The 15208-nt window shown below is 44.8% G+C and overlaps 1 protein-coding gene across 2 annotated transcripts; it reads left to right on the top strand.

Moving 5' to 3' along the window:
* The first annotated feature begins 208 nt into the window (after positions 1-208).
* Positions 209-15206, top strand: tex11 (testis expressed 11). Of its 2 annotated transcripts, XM_046295433.1 has the most exons (29): positions 209-347; positions 677-780; positions 935-1019; positions 1124-1203; positions 1302-1382; positions 1503-1622; positions 1800-1880; positions 1987-2072; positions 2226-2283; positions 2428-2523; positions 2610-2691; positions 2828-2906; positions 3105-3256; positions 4421-4506; positions 6272-6409; positions 6634-6736; positions 6832-6956; positions 7299-7384; positions 9793-9846; positions 10154-10194; positions 10666-10752; positions 10914-10984; positions 12591-12704; positions 12960-13032; positions 13146-13295; positions 13418-13526; positions 13720-13840; positions 14456-14623; positions 14786-15206. In XM_046295433.1, exons 1-29 carry the CDS (start codon positions 320-322, stop codon positions 14855-14857), a joined length of 2730 nt encoding a protein of 909 aa, XP_046151389.1. In that variant the 5' UTR covers positions 209-319; the 3' UTR covers positions 14858-15206. The 2 variants fall into 2 exon arrangements, with proteins under 2 accessions (XP_046151389.1, XP_046151390.1); XM_046295434.1 differs by lacking the exons at positions 209-347; positions 677-780; positions 935-1019; positions 1124-1203; positions 1302-1382 and having other exon boundaries at positions 1587-1622; positions 1958-2072.
* Positions 15207-15208: the final 2 nt, after the last annotated feature.

Here is a 15208-nt window from a genome sequence, read left to right as displayed (position 1 = left end):
TTGCTAATAAGCATTTTAAATTCTACACTTGCAGCATGTGACAAATAACATTTGATTTGAATTTTATTTGACCCATACCTAATCTTAACCATTTGAATTTCAACCTCAACGGGGTGGCGTCAGCCGTGCACATCCTAAGGGCTCGCGGATAACAAGGGCCGTTCCCCTCGACGTCACTTCACGAGAGTGGCTCGCGCGACGCCAAAATCAAAGCTGTCAATCACTTATCCGCATCAGCATCCGAATGGAGCGATAGCTGGCGAGCTTAGTTATATTGTTTGTGTCTATTTAAGGTGTTACACTTTTCTTCACTTGAAACATGGATATGTTTGTTTCAAATATGAAATGTGAGTTTATAGCAACTTTTTCTGACATAAAATGTTAACTGCTAACGTAGTTAGCTAGCCAGCTGACTAACCTTCCAGTGTGCTTTAGTTTACGCTTCAGAAAATGTAGCAAAGTTGAAATATATTGCTAAGTTACCGGTATATTGGTTACATTCCTCATTTGAAATTCGTAAAAGTTTCCTTGAAATGTATTGGCATTATATGAGACGTCGAAGGTGTGTGGCGACCTACGAAAGCAATGCCAACCTGTCACGTCACTCAACAGGCAACTGTATGTACTTTTTTTCATGGTGGTTTTTGGGATTAAATATAGTTATGTTTTATTAAAGGTCTCACAGAGCGCCTGCTGCAGAAACAACTGGCTAATACAGATGAGGTTATTGAGAAGCTCTTTTGTGAAGACTTCCCAAGAGTAACACCACTGGATCCTCAGGTTGGCAGCCAAATTTAGAGCAGTATTTTTCTTCTCTAATGAAACCATTGTGTTTTAGTCAATGCATAATTTAGTGTTTTAGTCTATTCATAAATTAGTCTACAGAAAAATAGCTAGTTTGCTAATTGTCACTTCAAATTAACATATTCTCTAGCTTGAAGAAAGTGCCATTCAGCTGTGGAATTGGGCAGTCACCAAACGTGTGGGAACAGCCATAAATGAGCACCAGAAAGCAAAAGGTAGCCTAATAGTTTCTTTGCTGTGAAATACCTGACCTATGCCATTATCGTCATTACTGACTTTCTCCTGTGATGCATTCCTCCCGGTCTGTCTGTGGTGTCAGTGCGTCATGTTGCATGCAGGTTGCTGTACTCCTGTGAGCCTGAGAATCCAGCAGAGGGCGCTGTGCGAAAACAGATCCTGGTCAGTGAAATGGCTCATGAAATAAACCACTGCACTGTAAGGCCTACCTCTGTCTTACTGTAATTAATTCATTAAGAAAATTAACATTTTCTTTACAGATGGCCAGCAAGACAGGAAGAACTTGGCTAGACTGTAAAAAGCCCCAGCTAGCTGATAACTTCCTGAGCCTTGCTGTCAAAGTAAGCTTGAATATGTTAAACTATGCCCTATGACTCTGTACAGAATCTAAGACAGTTGGTCAACTTTCAGAACTTCTGTCATAACACTGAATTCAAATGTTCATAATATTATTTGTCCAGAGCTTGGAGACATTGTACAGCCGACTAACATCCCGAGGCCATGGAGGGGCAGACATCAACACATCGAAAGGAGATGTGGAGAAGGACCTGCTTCGAGTTCTGTCTTACCAAGCTGAGTCGGTGAGCTAGAGATGGTTTCCCCATCTAACACATACAACAATGTTAGGCTAATTTGTACTTGTGAATTTGGCAACTGAAAGTGACATTTTCACACATGAAGAAAATAGTTTTTTGTTCACATATAGCTTTACCTCACTGATGTACTGGTAACTTATGAAAGTTTTTATTCCGATGCAGGCACTTGCTCAAGAGAATCACCAAGAGGCTGTGGCCTGCATGCAGCGCTGTAAAGACATGCTACTGCGGCTCCCCAAAGAGGTAGGATACAAAAAGGAAACTAAACTCTGATATTACTTTGATAAAGCACTGTTTTTAACTCTCCCAATCTTGGGCAGGTATATTCAGCTACTTTCCCCCCCCAAAGACAGGCTATCTCTCTCTCATGTGCTATAACTTCGGAGTGGATTCCTACAATATGAAAAAGTATGAGGAGAGTTCATTCTGGTTGAGGTAAATAGCATTGATTTAGCTTGACAAAAGATACTATATAACTGACATAAAGGAAGCATTACAGAAGCTCATCATCTGAAATATGTTACTTATTTTAATTACGGTGTATGATAAAGTGCAGTATATGAATATCTACACTGTTGTCTTTTCCAGCCAGAGTTATGACATAGGGAAGATGAATATAAAATACTCCCCTGGCGCTGAAGTACAAGTAAGGGAGTAGTGCAGTTTATACATACCATAGTCTCTTCAGTTTTTTCACTAGTACTTCCTGGTTATTAGAAATGCCAAAAGCTCCAATGTTTTGATTTGTTTTTAATTACAGTAGAGCTAATTGCTGAACGTTATTATTTAGGCCAAGGTCCTGAGGCTCCTTGCCACTGTCTATCTAAAGTGGGACTGTCAGCAGTTTCAGGAGAAGGCACTCAATGCTGTGAACTTAGCCAATAAGGTAACATCCCCCCATCACTCTTGTTGATACTTTCTAATATTAAGCAAGATTATTTGGTTTTCAATTAAAACTCAGCAATTTGACAGGAAAGTGTGCATCCCTCTGGGCTCTACCTGAAGATCAGAATTCTACTGAGATGTGGGGCTCAGGATGACCACGTAAGAGCTGGTGAGTAGGACATTACCCTGTTTCTCTCTCTTTCTGCTTTTTTGAATGGCTTGAGTGGGAGTTTTAAGGACTCCCAAGTCCTCCGTTTACAGTACTGTATAATGCATTACCATTTCATCTCGCTGTCTCCATTCAGGAGTGACAGAGCTGCTGGAGTCAGAGGTTCCTCTGGAAGTGTGTCTAAGCACAGTGAAACTACTCATGGCTGAAGACAGGTAGACACACTGATCATCTTAACAAATTGCAAATCAGTTATCCATTTGTACCATTGTATTCATTCCAGACGTTTTTAGATAAAGTAATAATGTCAATATTTTAAAATGTCAATATTTTCATGTTTCCATTGAAATACAACATTGTATTGATATATTGCATTGATATGCGCTGTGTGTTCTGTTGATATGTGTTCCCAGAGAGACATTGGCCTTTGACTACCTGAAGAGGGTGTGCCAGCACTTTGAGTCGTCCCCTGAACTGGGTAGTGCCCTGGTCCTGCACATTGAGCTGCTGCTGCAGAGAGGCAAGGAGCTTCTGGGAAAACAGAAAATAGAGGACATCATCACAGGTACTACAGTGGTGGTGGTGGACATCATCACAGGTACAACAGTGGTGGTGGTGGTGGTGGTGGTGGTGGTGGTGGTGGACATCATCACAGGTACTACGGTGGTGGTGGTGGTGGACATCATCACAGGTACTACGGTGGTGGTGGTGGTGGACATCATCACAGGTACTACGGTGGTGGTGGTGGTGGACATCATCACAGGTACTACGGTGGTGGTGGTGGTGGACATCATCACAGGTACTACGGTGGTGGTGGTGGTGGACATCATCACAGGTACTACAGTGGTGGTGGTGGTGCACATCATCACAGGTACTACGGTGGTGGTGCACATCATCACAGGTACTACGGTGGTGGTGCACATCATCACAGGTACTACAGTGGTGGTGCACATCATCACAGGTACTACGGTGGTGGTGGTGGTGGTGGTGGTGGACATCATCACAGGTACTACAGTGGTGGTGGTGGTGGACATCATCACAGGTACTACAGTGGTGGTGGTGGTGCACATCATCACAGGTACTACGGTGGTGGTGGACATCATCACACGTACTACAGTGGTGGTGGTGGACATCATCACAGGTACTACAGTGGTGGTGGTGGTGGACATCACAGGTACTACAGTGGTGGTGGTGGTGGACATCACAGGTACTACAGTGGTGGTGGACATCATCACAGGTACTATGGTAGTGGTGGTGGTGGTGGACATCACAGGTACTACGGTGGTGGTGGACATCACAGGTACTACGGTGGTGGTGGACATCATCACAGGTACTACGGTGGTGGTGGACATCATCACAGGTACTACGGTGGTGGTGGACATCATCACAGGTACTACGGTGGTGGTGGTGGTGGACATCATCACAGGTACTACGGTGGTGGTGGACATCATCACAGGTACTACGGTGGTGGTGGACATCATCACAGGTACTACAGTGGTGGTGGACATCATCACAGGTACTACAGTGGTGGTGGACATCATCACAGGTACTACAGTGGTGGTGGACATCATCACAGGTACTACGGTGGTGGTGGACATCATCACAGGTACTACGGTGGTGGTGGTGGTGGACATCATCACAGGTACTACGGTGGTGGGGATGATGGTGGTGGTGTTGATGCAGTGAAATTAAAATGCAGTTGTAAGACTGCTGATATTTCCTCTTTCAGGCCACTACACTGGTAAACAGCTGTCTCCTCAGACTCTCACCTGTTTACATCTCCTGCTCTGGGACAAAGCCTCCAAGAACTTTGAGGTACAGTAGAACTTTTTATAAAAAATAAAAAATTAACCTTTATTTAATTAACCAGGTAGGCCACTGTGACTTGGCCAAGATAAAGCAAAGCAGTGCGACACAAACAACAACACAGAGTTAGACATGGAATAAACAACTGTACAGTCAATAAATAAAAAAATCTATATACAGTGTGTGCAAATGAGGTAAGGCAATAAATAGGCCATAGTGGCGAAGTAATTACAATATAGCAATTAAACACTGGAGTGATAGATTTGCAGAAGATGAATGTGCAAGTAAAGATACTGGGGTGCAAAGGAGCAAAAAATAAATAAATAACAATATGGAGATGAGGTAGTTGGATGGGCTATTTACAGATGGGCTATGTACAGATGCAGTGATCTGTGAGCTGCTCTGACAGCTGATGCTTAAAGTTAGTGAGGGAGATATGAGTCTCCAGCTTCAGTGATTTTTGCAGTTCGTTCCAGTCAATGGCAGCAGAGAACTGGAAGGAAAGGCGGCCAAAGGATAAATAGGCTTTGGGGGTGACCAGTGTAATATACCTGCTGGAGCACGTGCTAAGGGTGGGTGCTGCTATGGTGACCAGTGAGCTGAAATAAGGCGGCGCTTTCCCAACAGACTTATAGATGACCTGGAGCCAGTGGGTTTGGCGACAAATATGAAGCGAGGGCCAGCCAACGAGAGCATACAGGTCGCAGTGGTGGGTAGTATATGGGGCTTTGGTGACAAAACGCATGGCACTGTGATAGACTGCATCCAATTAGCTGAGAATAGTGTTGGAGGCTATTTTATAAATGACATCGCCGAAGTCAAGGATTGGTAGGATAGTCAGTTTTACGAGGGTATGTTTGGCAGCATGAGTGAAGGATGCTTTGTTGCGAAATAGGAAGCCTAATCAAGATTTGATTTTGGATTGGAGATGCTTAATGTGAGTCTGGAAGGAGAGTTTACAGTCTAACCAGACTCCTAGGTATTTGTAATTGTCCACAAATTCTAAGTCAGAACCATCCAGAGTAGTGATGCTGGACGGGCGGGCAGGTGCGCGCAGCGATCGGTTGAAGAGCATGCATTTAGTTTTACTTGCATTTAAGAGCAATTGGAGGACAAGGAAGGAGAGTTGTAATGGCATTGAAGCTTGTCTTAGTTAACACAGTGTCCAAAGAAGGGCCAGAAGTATACAGAATGGTGTCGTCTGCGTAGAGGTGGATCAGAGAATCACCAGCAGCAAGAGCGACATCATTGATGTATACAGAGAAAAGAGTCGGCACTAGAATTGAACCCTGTGGTACCCCCATAGAGACTGCCAGAGGTCCGGACAACAGGCCCTCCGATTTGACACACTGAACTCTGTCTGAGAAGTAGTTGGTGAACCAGGCGAGGCAGTCGTTTGAGAAACCAAGGCTGTTGAGTCTGCCAATAAGAATGTGGTGATTGAGAGAGTCGAAAGCCTTGGCCAGGTTAATGAATACGGCAGCACAGTATTGTCTTTTATCGATGGCAGTTATGACATCGTTTAGGACCTTGAGCGTGGCTGAGGTGCACTCATGACCAGTTCGGAAACCAGATTGCATAGCGGAGAAGGTACGGTGGGATTCAAAATGGTCGGTGATCTGTTTGTTAACTTGGCTTTCAAAGACCTTAGAAAGGCAGGGTAGAATAGATATAGGTAATTGTTTGTGTCTAGAGTGTCTGCTGAAAATAAGTACATTGCTCTGTCATTGTGAAGTCTGTATGTGTTGGGATGTGAGTCATTTTTCTGTTCCAGACTAAGAACTTCTCAGAGGCTCTGCAGTGGTATAACTACTCCTTGAGTTTCTACAAGGCTGGCCAGATGGAGCCCAACCTGGCCAAGCTTCAGAGGAACAGAGCTTCCTGCTTACTGCAACTGCAGCAGCTGGACAAGGTGACTCAATAGTGTGACAACAGACTTCACACAGCATTTTGTAATTATTACTGTATAGTAATTTTTGTGTGTACCTTGTGCATTCCTGTGACTGTGTGTGTGTGTGTGTGTGTGTGTGTGTGTGTGTGTGTGTGTGTGTGTGTGTGTGTGTGTGTGTGTGTGTGTGTGTGTGTGTGTGTGTGTGTGTGTGTGTGTGTGTGTGTGTGTGTGTGTGTGTGTGTCAGGCCAAAGAAGCAATAAAGGAGGCAGCGAGATGTGATCCAAACAGCATCTTCACTCAGTTCAGTGTTTACAAGATTGCTGTCCTGGAGAACAATGTGGAGAAAGGTAACAGCATATTACATGAGTGTGGTGAGTTTTAGGATGGACTATATGTATTCAGGCCTTCTGTGCCTCTCAGTCTGAAGCCCTGTTTCTGTCAGCTGCAGAGGCAGTGAAGGCCATCGCGGCTCTGGCCCAAGGTCCTTTGACCAGTGAGGACAGACTGCTAGTGGCTGAGAATGCTGCCTCCAACCTCCTCAGTCTTGCTGCTCAGATCGCTCTGGAGGTGGGTCCCCATTACTGACAAACCTCTAGGAAAGATAATGAGTATGATGACAATTCGAGAGCTTGGGACTAGAAGGTTCTATCTGCATTTTTGACAACATGTAGTTATTGACATAGCCTTGTTCTTTTCAGTGTTCTCTAGCCATATAGTAAATACCCCCATTCATGTTTTAAAGAAAAAAATATAAAAGTTGCTGACATCATTCAAACCATTCAGGGTTTGGAACTTTAAAGCCAATTACCTCAGAATCATCTTTTTGCAGACAGTCCCAAGCTCTTGGAATTGTTGAAGGAGAAAATACCCATCGTCCTCATTGTCATCCTTTGTTTCCTTTCCTTCCAGAATGAGCAACAAGACACAGCCATGAAGGCTCTGGAGAGTTTGTGTGAACACTCAAAAGATGAAGCTCAGGTTCTCACTGCTCTCAGGTCAGTTACTAACGCACACAAACAACATCAGTGAACTCTTGTCCAGTGAGATCAGTAACACATACAGTATTCACCCCCTTGGCATTTTTCCTATTTAGTTGCCTTACAACCTGGAATTAAAATATATTTTTTGGGAGGTTTATATAATTTGATTTACACAACATGCCTACCACTTTGAAGATGCAAAATATGTTTTTGTGAAACATACAAGAAATAACACACAAAAAAACAGAACTTGAACGTGCTAACTATTCACCCCCCCCCAAAGTCAATACTTTATAGAGCCACCTTTTGCAGGAATTACAGCTGCAAGTCTCTTGGGGTATGTCTCTATAAGTTTGGCACATCTAGCCACTGGAATTTTTGTCCATTCATCAAGGCAAAACTGCTGCAGCTTCTTCAAGTTGGATGGTATACAGCAATTTTAAGTCATACCACAGAATCTCAATTGGATTGAGGTCTGGGCTTTGACTAGGCAAGACATTTAAATGTTTCCCCTTAAACCACTCAAGTGTTGCTTTAGCAGTATGCTTAGGGTCATTGTCCTGCTGGAAGGTGAACCTCCGTCCCAGTCTCAAATCTTTGGAAGACTGAATGTCACGTTCGTCATAAGGATCGGACCAAGGCGCAGCGTGGTATGCCTACATTCTCTTTTTAATGAATGAACAAAAACAACAAAATCAGCGAACGAAACGTGAAGCTATACAAACTAGTGCTGACAGGCAACTAAACATAGACAAGATCCCACAATTAACAATGGGGAAAATGGCTACTTATATATGATCCCCAATCAGAGACAACGATAAACAGCTGTCTCTGATTGGGAACCATATCAGGCCAACATGGACATACAAAATCCCTAGATGACAAAAACCCTAGACAACTAGAGTACCCACCATAGTCACAGCCTGACCTAACCAAAATATATAGAAAAACAGAGAATCTAAGGTCAGGGCGAGACACTGAAAAGTTTCCCTCAAGAATTTCCCTGTATTTATCGCCATCCCATCATTCCTTCAAATTTGACCAGTTTCCCAGTCCCTGCTGATGAAAAACATCCCCACAGCATGGTGTTCTCGGGGTGACGAGAGGTGTTGGGTTTGCGCCAGATATAGCGTTTTCCTTGATGGCCCAAAGCTCAATTTTAGTCTCATCTGACCAGAGTACCTTCTTCCATATGTTTGGGGAGTCTCCCACATGCCTTTTGGCATACACCAAATGTGTTTGCTTATTTTTTTCTTTAAGCAATGGCTTTTTTCTGGCCACTCTTCCATAAAGTCCAGCTCTGTGCAATGTATGGCTTAAAGTGGTCCTATGCACAGATACTCTAATCTCCGCTGTGGAGCTTTGCAGCTCATTCAGGGTTATCTTTGGTCTCTTTGTTGCCTATCTGATTAATGCCCTCCTTGCTGGGCCGTGAGTTTTGGTGGGAGGCCTCGTCTTGGCAGGTATGTTGTGGTGCCATATTCTTTCCATTGTTTAATAATGTATTTAATTGTGCTCCGTGGGATGTTCAAAGTTTCTGATATTTTTTTATAACCCAACCGAGATTTGTACTTCTCCACCACTTTGTCCCTGACCTGTCTGGAGAGCTCCTTTCAGAACAGGTGTGTATATATACTGAGATCATGTGACAACTCACGAGACACTTAGATTGCACACAGGTGGACTTTATTTAACTAATTATGTGACTTCTGAAGGTAATTGGTTGCACTAGATCTTATTTAGGGGCTTCATAGCAAAGGGGGGAATACATATGCACGCACAACTTTTCCGTTTTTCATTTTTAAATGTTTTTTTAAGCAAGTTATGTTTTTCATTTCACTTCACCAATTTGGACTATTTTGTGTATGTCCATTCAAATCAAATTTATTTATATAGCCCTTCTTACATCAGCTGATATCTCAAAGTGCTGTACAGAAACCCAGCCTAAAACCCCAAACAGCAAGCAATGCAGGTGTAGAAGCACTGTGGCTAGGACAAACTCCCTAGAAAGGCCAAACCTAGGACGAAACCTAGAGGAACCAGGCTATGAGGGGTGGCCAGTCCTCTTCTGGCTGTGCCGGGTGGAGATTATAACAGAACATGACCATTACAACAAAATAGGAAAAATGCCAAGGGGGATGAATACTTTTGCAAGATGACCTTATCATAAACATGACATAACATACAATGACAGTTGATTATGACAATTTGTGTCACATCATCATCTTCCACCATAAATATGTTAGAATGCATGATGCAGTGAAACATGGTGCTGTTTAAGCTTTCAATGAGTTTTAACTGTGTCTCCATGATCTACTGACCTATATCTTTTAATTTCTCCTGTGAAATGTGTGCCTCTCAGTACAGTGTTAGTAGGTGAAAGGAACTAGGTCCTGAGTCCTCATGGTCTTTGTCTATTACAGGTGTTTGGTTCGACTAGTGCTCTCAACAATAGAAAAGGCCAGTGGGGAGATAGGGTGAGTTTGATGAGATATAATGAAACATGATCATCATACAATAGTGTTTAAATGCTCCATTTCATTTTAGTAATTTAGCCAACGCTCTTATCCAGAGCGACTTACAGGAGCAGTTAGGGTTAAATGCCTTGCTCAAGTGCACATTGATAGACTTTTTTCACCAATCCGGCTTGGGGATTCGAACCAGCGACCTTTTAGTTACTGGCCCAAAGCTCTTAACCGTTAGAATACCTGCTGCCCATTTCCACAGCGTTTCAGTTGTGGTTGATTTACTGTTTCTGCTTGCTAACATTTCCTCTATATATAGACATGCGAATCTGGATATTCTGCTGTCATATCTGAAAATGGGTGAGTACAATATACAACAATCACACTTACAGCAACATCTTTCTCCCCTCAATATATGAGTACTCTGAGGTAATGCATTAGCAGTGTTTCCCCTATGCGCTGCGGCGCTGCTAAATCATCCCCCGTCTCCCCCCCCCAAAAATTCTTATGTAGAATTGGCTGGTGATGTCATTGAGATCGAGATAAAATTAAACTGTTCTGGGTTTACAGATGAGTTCCAAAGGATGAGAACACAATTTAATTTACATACAATTTGGGAGTAGAATGTCCTTTTAAAAAAGTCACCAGAAGTGACCGTCTCATAGTCGTTCAACATACCCCTGGACCCCCCCCAGGAAGACGCCCCCACTACCTCTGCCACCTCTGCTTTAAAAAATCCTCAGCTTTAGTGTTGATTCTATTTTTCTCTGCTGTGCGCTGCTGCTTGGTTTTCACCCAGCCAGTGTTTGTTGTTTACTGTCACCATCACAGCACTGCAGAAAGTGTCACAGCTCAGCCCAGGGCCTAGCATGGCTGTAGAGCAGCGCACAGAGGACGCCAACTGGTTCAGGAAGATTGGTACTTACATACTATCTGGAGATACACTGTTATTTATCTCGCTCTTGTACAATTATCGGAATTATCTTGGTATTTTACGAATTACAGTAGCACTGTGAAAGCAGCATAGTGCGCTGTGCATTTTGTCTAATTTTATTTCTGTGTGCCCGCATGTGTCTTAGCTTGGAACTCTGCGCTGCAGTGTGAGAGCAGCCCTGACAGGATGAGGGATTTCTTTCTGTTCTCTTACCAGGCAAGTCCTCTTATTAGCATCACCGGGAGAATTGATCTGTATCTGTGCAGGTGGAGATCAATACAACCCACAGGGAATTAGTGTTGCCAAAGATAAAGAAACGTGGAGCCCTGCAGCTTCCGCATAAAACAACTTGGTCAGTCGTTATGCCCTTACACCCCTAAAACACGCAGACACAGACCGTCATGCAGGCACCCTCCGTTTAATGCGTTCTCTCTGTGTTGTGGTCCTTTATCTTTATGGTACTCTTAATATACACTGCTAAAAAAAATAAAGGGAACACTAAAATAACACATCCTAGATCTGAATGAATGAAATATTCTTATTAAAAACTTTTTTCTTTACATAGTTGAATGTGCTGACAACAAAATCACACAAAAATTATCAATGGAAATCAAATTTATCAACCCATGAAGGTCTGGATTTGGAGTCACACTCAAAATTAAAGTGGAAAACCACACTACAGGCTGATCCAACTTTGATGGAATGTCCTTAAAACGTCAAAATGAGGCTCAGTAGTGTGTGTGGCCTCCACGTGCCTGTATGACCTCCCGACAACACCTGGGCATGTTCCTGATGAGGTGGCGGATGGTCTCCTGAGGGATCTCCTCCCAGACCTGGACTAAAGTATCCGCCAACTCCTGGACAGTCTGTGGTGCAACGTGGCGTTGGTGGATGGAGCGAGACATGATGTCCCAGATGTGCTCAATTGGATTCAGGCCCCCCCCCCCCCTCCCCCCAAAGAAATGCCACCCCACACCATGACTGACCCACCGCCAAACCGGTCATGCTGGAGGTTGCTGCTGTTGCAGGCAGCAGAATGTTCTCCACAGTGTCTCCAGACTGTCACGTCTGTCACATGTGCTCAGTGTGAACCTGCTTTCATCTGTGAAGAGCACAGGGCGCCAGTGGCGAATTTGCCAATCTTGGTGTTCTCTGGCAAATGCCAAACGTCCTGCACGGTGTTGGGCTGTAAGCACAACCCCCACCTGTGGACGTCGGGCCCTCATACCACCCCCATGGAGACTATTTCTGACCGTTTGAGCAGACACATGCACATTTGTGACCTGCTGGAGGTCATTTTGCAGGGCTCTGGCAGTGCTCCTCATTGCACAAAGGCGGAGATAGCGGTCCTGCTGCTGGGTTGTTGCCCTCCTACGGCCTCTTCCACGTCTCCTGATGTACTGGCCTGTCTCCTGGTAGCGCCTCCATGCTCTGGACACTACGCTGACAGACACAGCAAACCTTCTTGCCACAGCTCGCATTGATGTCTCATGCTACCACTAGAGTGAAATCACCTCCAGCATTCAAAAGTGACCAAAACATCAGCCAGGAAGCATAGGAACTGAGCAGTGGTCTGTAGTCACCACCTGCAGAACCACTCCTTTATTGGGGGGTGTCTTGCTAATTGCCTATAATTTCCACCTGTTGTCTATTCCATTTGCACAACAGCATGTGAAATGTATTGTCAATCAGTGTTGCTTCCTAAGTGGACATTTCGATTTCACAGAAGTGTGATTGACTTGGAGTTACATTGTGTTGTTTAAGTGTTCCCTTTATTTTTTTGAGCAGTGTATATATGTGTGTGTGTGTGTGGTAACCCTAGCTGTCCCAGTTCTGCCCCCCGGACCGGGCCGTGTTGATGGGCCAGAAGACTTGCCTGCTGATGGCTGCTGCTGCCTCTCTGGAGCTCTGCAGGAAGTCTCCACACTCTGACCAGGTGTGTACCACCCTCTCTCTCTTGCGCTCTCTCTCTCTGTCCTGTCTCTCTCTCTCTTTTTCTCTGCCTGTCTTCCATATTTAGCTCTTTCTCCATCCGCATGGATGGAAATTTACCAAGACCAGAGGAGAGGAGAGGTGACTAACTGTTATCAGTGCTGGCGTAGGTAGTTATTTTATTTTGAATCTTGCCGTTATGGGTAGCGACCACTAGGTGGCGATGATGGATACTGAATGCCACTGTCCTCATGTTTAGACGGAGCAGCTGACACAAGCCCTGGAGCACATTCAGATCTGCTGGGAGGTCTGGAAGACTCTTAAAGCATCAGGTGGCCCTAATTATCCCTCCTCTTCCATTCCATACTGTGCTCTGCTCAATTCTGCCATGATGTTGGATTACGTTGTGTGAGGAGAATAATCTGACACCTTCTGACACACCCAGGGGACAACTCCAAGGACCCAACCAACATTTTGCTGCTGCTGTATGAGTTTGAGGCTCGTGCCAAACTCAACGACCCCAAGGTGGAGACAGTGCTGGAGTCAGTGCTGGAGCTGGATAATGTTGAGATCAAGGTGTTGGAGACCATGGCAGGTGAAGAGTAAACACCGTAGTTGACCCTCCTTACAGGACTTGTCCTCCTCATCCAGTGTTTTTTGCTCAGCCACACAGTTTTGTATTGAGTATTGTGATGAGTGTGTTTCTTCTGTCCTTAGCCTTGGCCATGGAGCCTCCTGCCCACTTCCCTCTGCTGTGTAAGAAGGCCTTGAGGATCGCTCTGTCTCTGCACAGGAAACAACCACAAGCAGACCTGGCCCACTGCAGGTGTGTGCCCATCTCATTGCTCATCCCATCACAAAACAAGCCTCACAATTTACCATTGGTAACTTGACCGGGTCTTTCAGAGACTGGTATATGACCCAGTCAGATATTTGTTGTGACAGAATTCCAATGTGTCCGTGCGTAGGTTGCTGTGTGTGATGTCTAACTCCCTCTCTATCTCAATGCTCCCTCTCAGCCAGTGTGTCCACAGCCTGATCCAGCTGTCGCTACCCAGCGGCGTGTCGGATGTGGAGGCCCGTGTGCTGGAGGAGGTATGGGGCTACTATGAAGAGGCCCTGTCCATCATCACAGCCGCAGTGAGTCGGCAGCAATCTCGCGCCACCGCCGCAACCCCGCATTGTAATTAACCCCCCTCGTCCCTCCGCCCCCCTCCGCTGCTGCACTGAAAGCATCTCCTGTTTGTTTTCATCAATGGGCTTTCAGCAGCACTTCAATTAGCAGATGCTTCCATTCACCATCCCTTTCCTGCCAATGTGAATGGTAATGTGCTGTACAAGCCATCGCTCTGCTGTTAAACTGGTGAAAAGACGCATCAGAGTATTGAAGCATTACCAAGCTCTATGTGCACAGGCATATTGTCATATGCAGAGTTGCAAATTAAAGCTCTGCCGTGCAGATTTTCCAATACACAACCTTGTAATCGAAACATTAAAACAATGGATGGACAAGTGCCTTAAATTAATATACATCAGTCACATACATTTTAATCTTCCTCATAAGTTAGCGTGGTCCTGTATAAAATCCCGTATTTTCTGACACTCCCAGTGTCTTTCCCAGACTGACGATAGACACTGAAAGCCACATTCATAGGCATACCTGGACTCTGAGGTCAGGTGAGTTATCACGGGTGCTCCAAGCCAGGTGGACGGCAGCAGAATGTGTTCGTTGTCTCCTCTGTGCCTCCCCTCCAGCCTGAGGACTTCCCTGAGATGGAGATCCTGTGGCTGCTGACCCGAGCCTGGAACACAGGCATCCTGCTGTATAGCCTGGCCCAGTACCCCGAGGCTGAGAGGTGGTGTGGCCTGGGCATGAGCTTCCTCCGCCACCTGGGCTCCCTGCAGGAGAGCTACCAGACACAGGTACTACTGACTGACTGTGGGAGGGAGCAGCAATGGAGCGTGACAAGAGGCCTGAGCCTCGTCTTAAATTAGAAAACTTTGACTGTATATCTGTTACTGGAAAGAAATAGCCATTTGTTTCTTAATTAAATTGCTAATATCCAGTATTGTTTCTGTCCACAGATGTCAGGTCTGTACAGTGAGGTCCTGGACAGACTAGACAAAGCCAAGAAGAACCTTATCATGGAGGAGTGATCTTGCTGGTTGAGCTCAGCTGAGCACTTTTAATGTCAGGTGCCTGATATCATCCATGTGGTAGCTGGGATGGTGGTTTACTGTATGAAGTCTCACTGTTTCCTGTGACTGGTCTTCAGTTTAGTCAGCTCCTCCAGGATGTCAGTTGCATCCTGCCCCCCCTAACATTTCCCTATGGAGAGTTTAGATAACCATTTCTAGCTTTTGTAGTTCATGATTTGGTACTTCTCTACATTAATATAAATAATTCTATCCCTCCCCGATATTGCATTCATATGAATTTTACATCGTATTATTGAAACAACTACCAATACCATTGGACTTGATTTGGTGAGAATAAAACACATCAAA

Source organism: Oncorhynchus gorbuscha, linkage group LG13, assembly GCF_021184085.1.
Source record: "Oncorhynchus gorbuscha isolate QuinsamMale2020 ecotype Even-year linkage group LG13, OgorEven_v1.0, whole genome shotgun sequence".
Lineage (NCBI taxonomy): Eukaryota > Metazoa > Chordata > Actinopteri > Salmoniformes > Salmonidae > Oncorhynchus > Oncorhynchus gorbuscha.
The sequence above is the reverse complement of the archived record's forward strand: the minus strand, read 5'-3'. Positions and strand labels throughout refer to the sequence as shown.

Bases quoted from the DNA above. Each gene is read 5' to 3' on its own strand.
- tex11 (XM_046295433.1), top strand. From the start codon at position 320: ATGGATATGTTTGTTTCAAATATGAAAT. The intron at 6,737-6,831 runs GTAACAGCATAT...TGTTTCTGTCAG, and splicing joins GGAGAACAATGTGGAGAAAG to CTGCAGAGGCAGTGAAGGCC. The intron at 13,527-13,719 runs GTGTGTGCCCAT...GCTCCCTCTCAG, and splicing joins GCAGACCTGGCCCACTGCAG to CCAGTGTGTCCACAGCCTGA.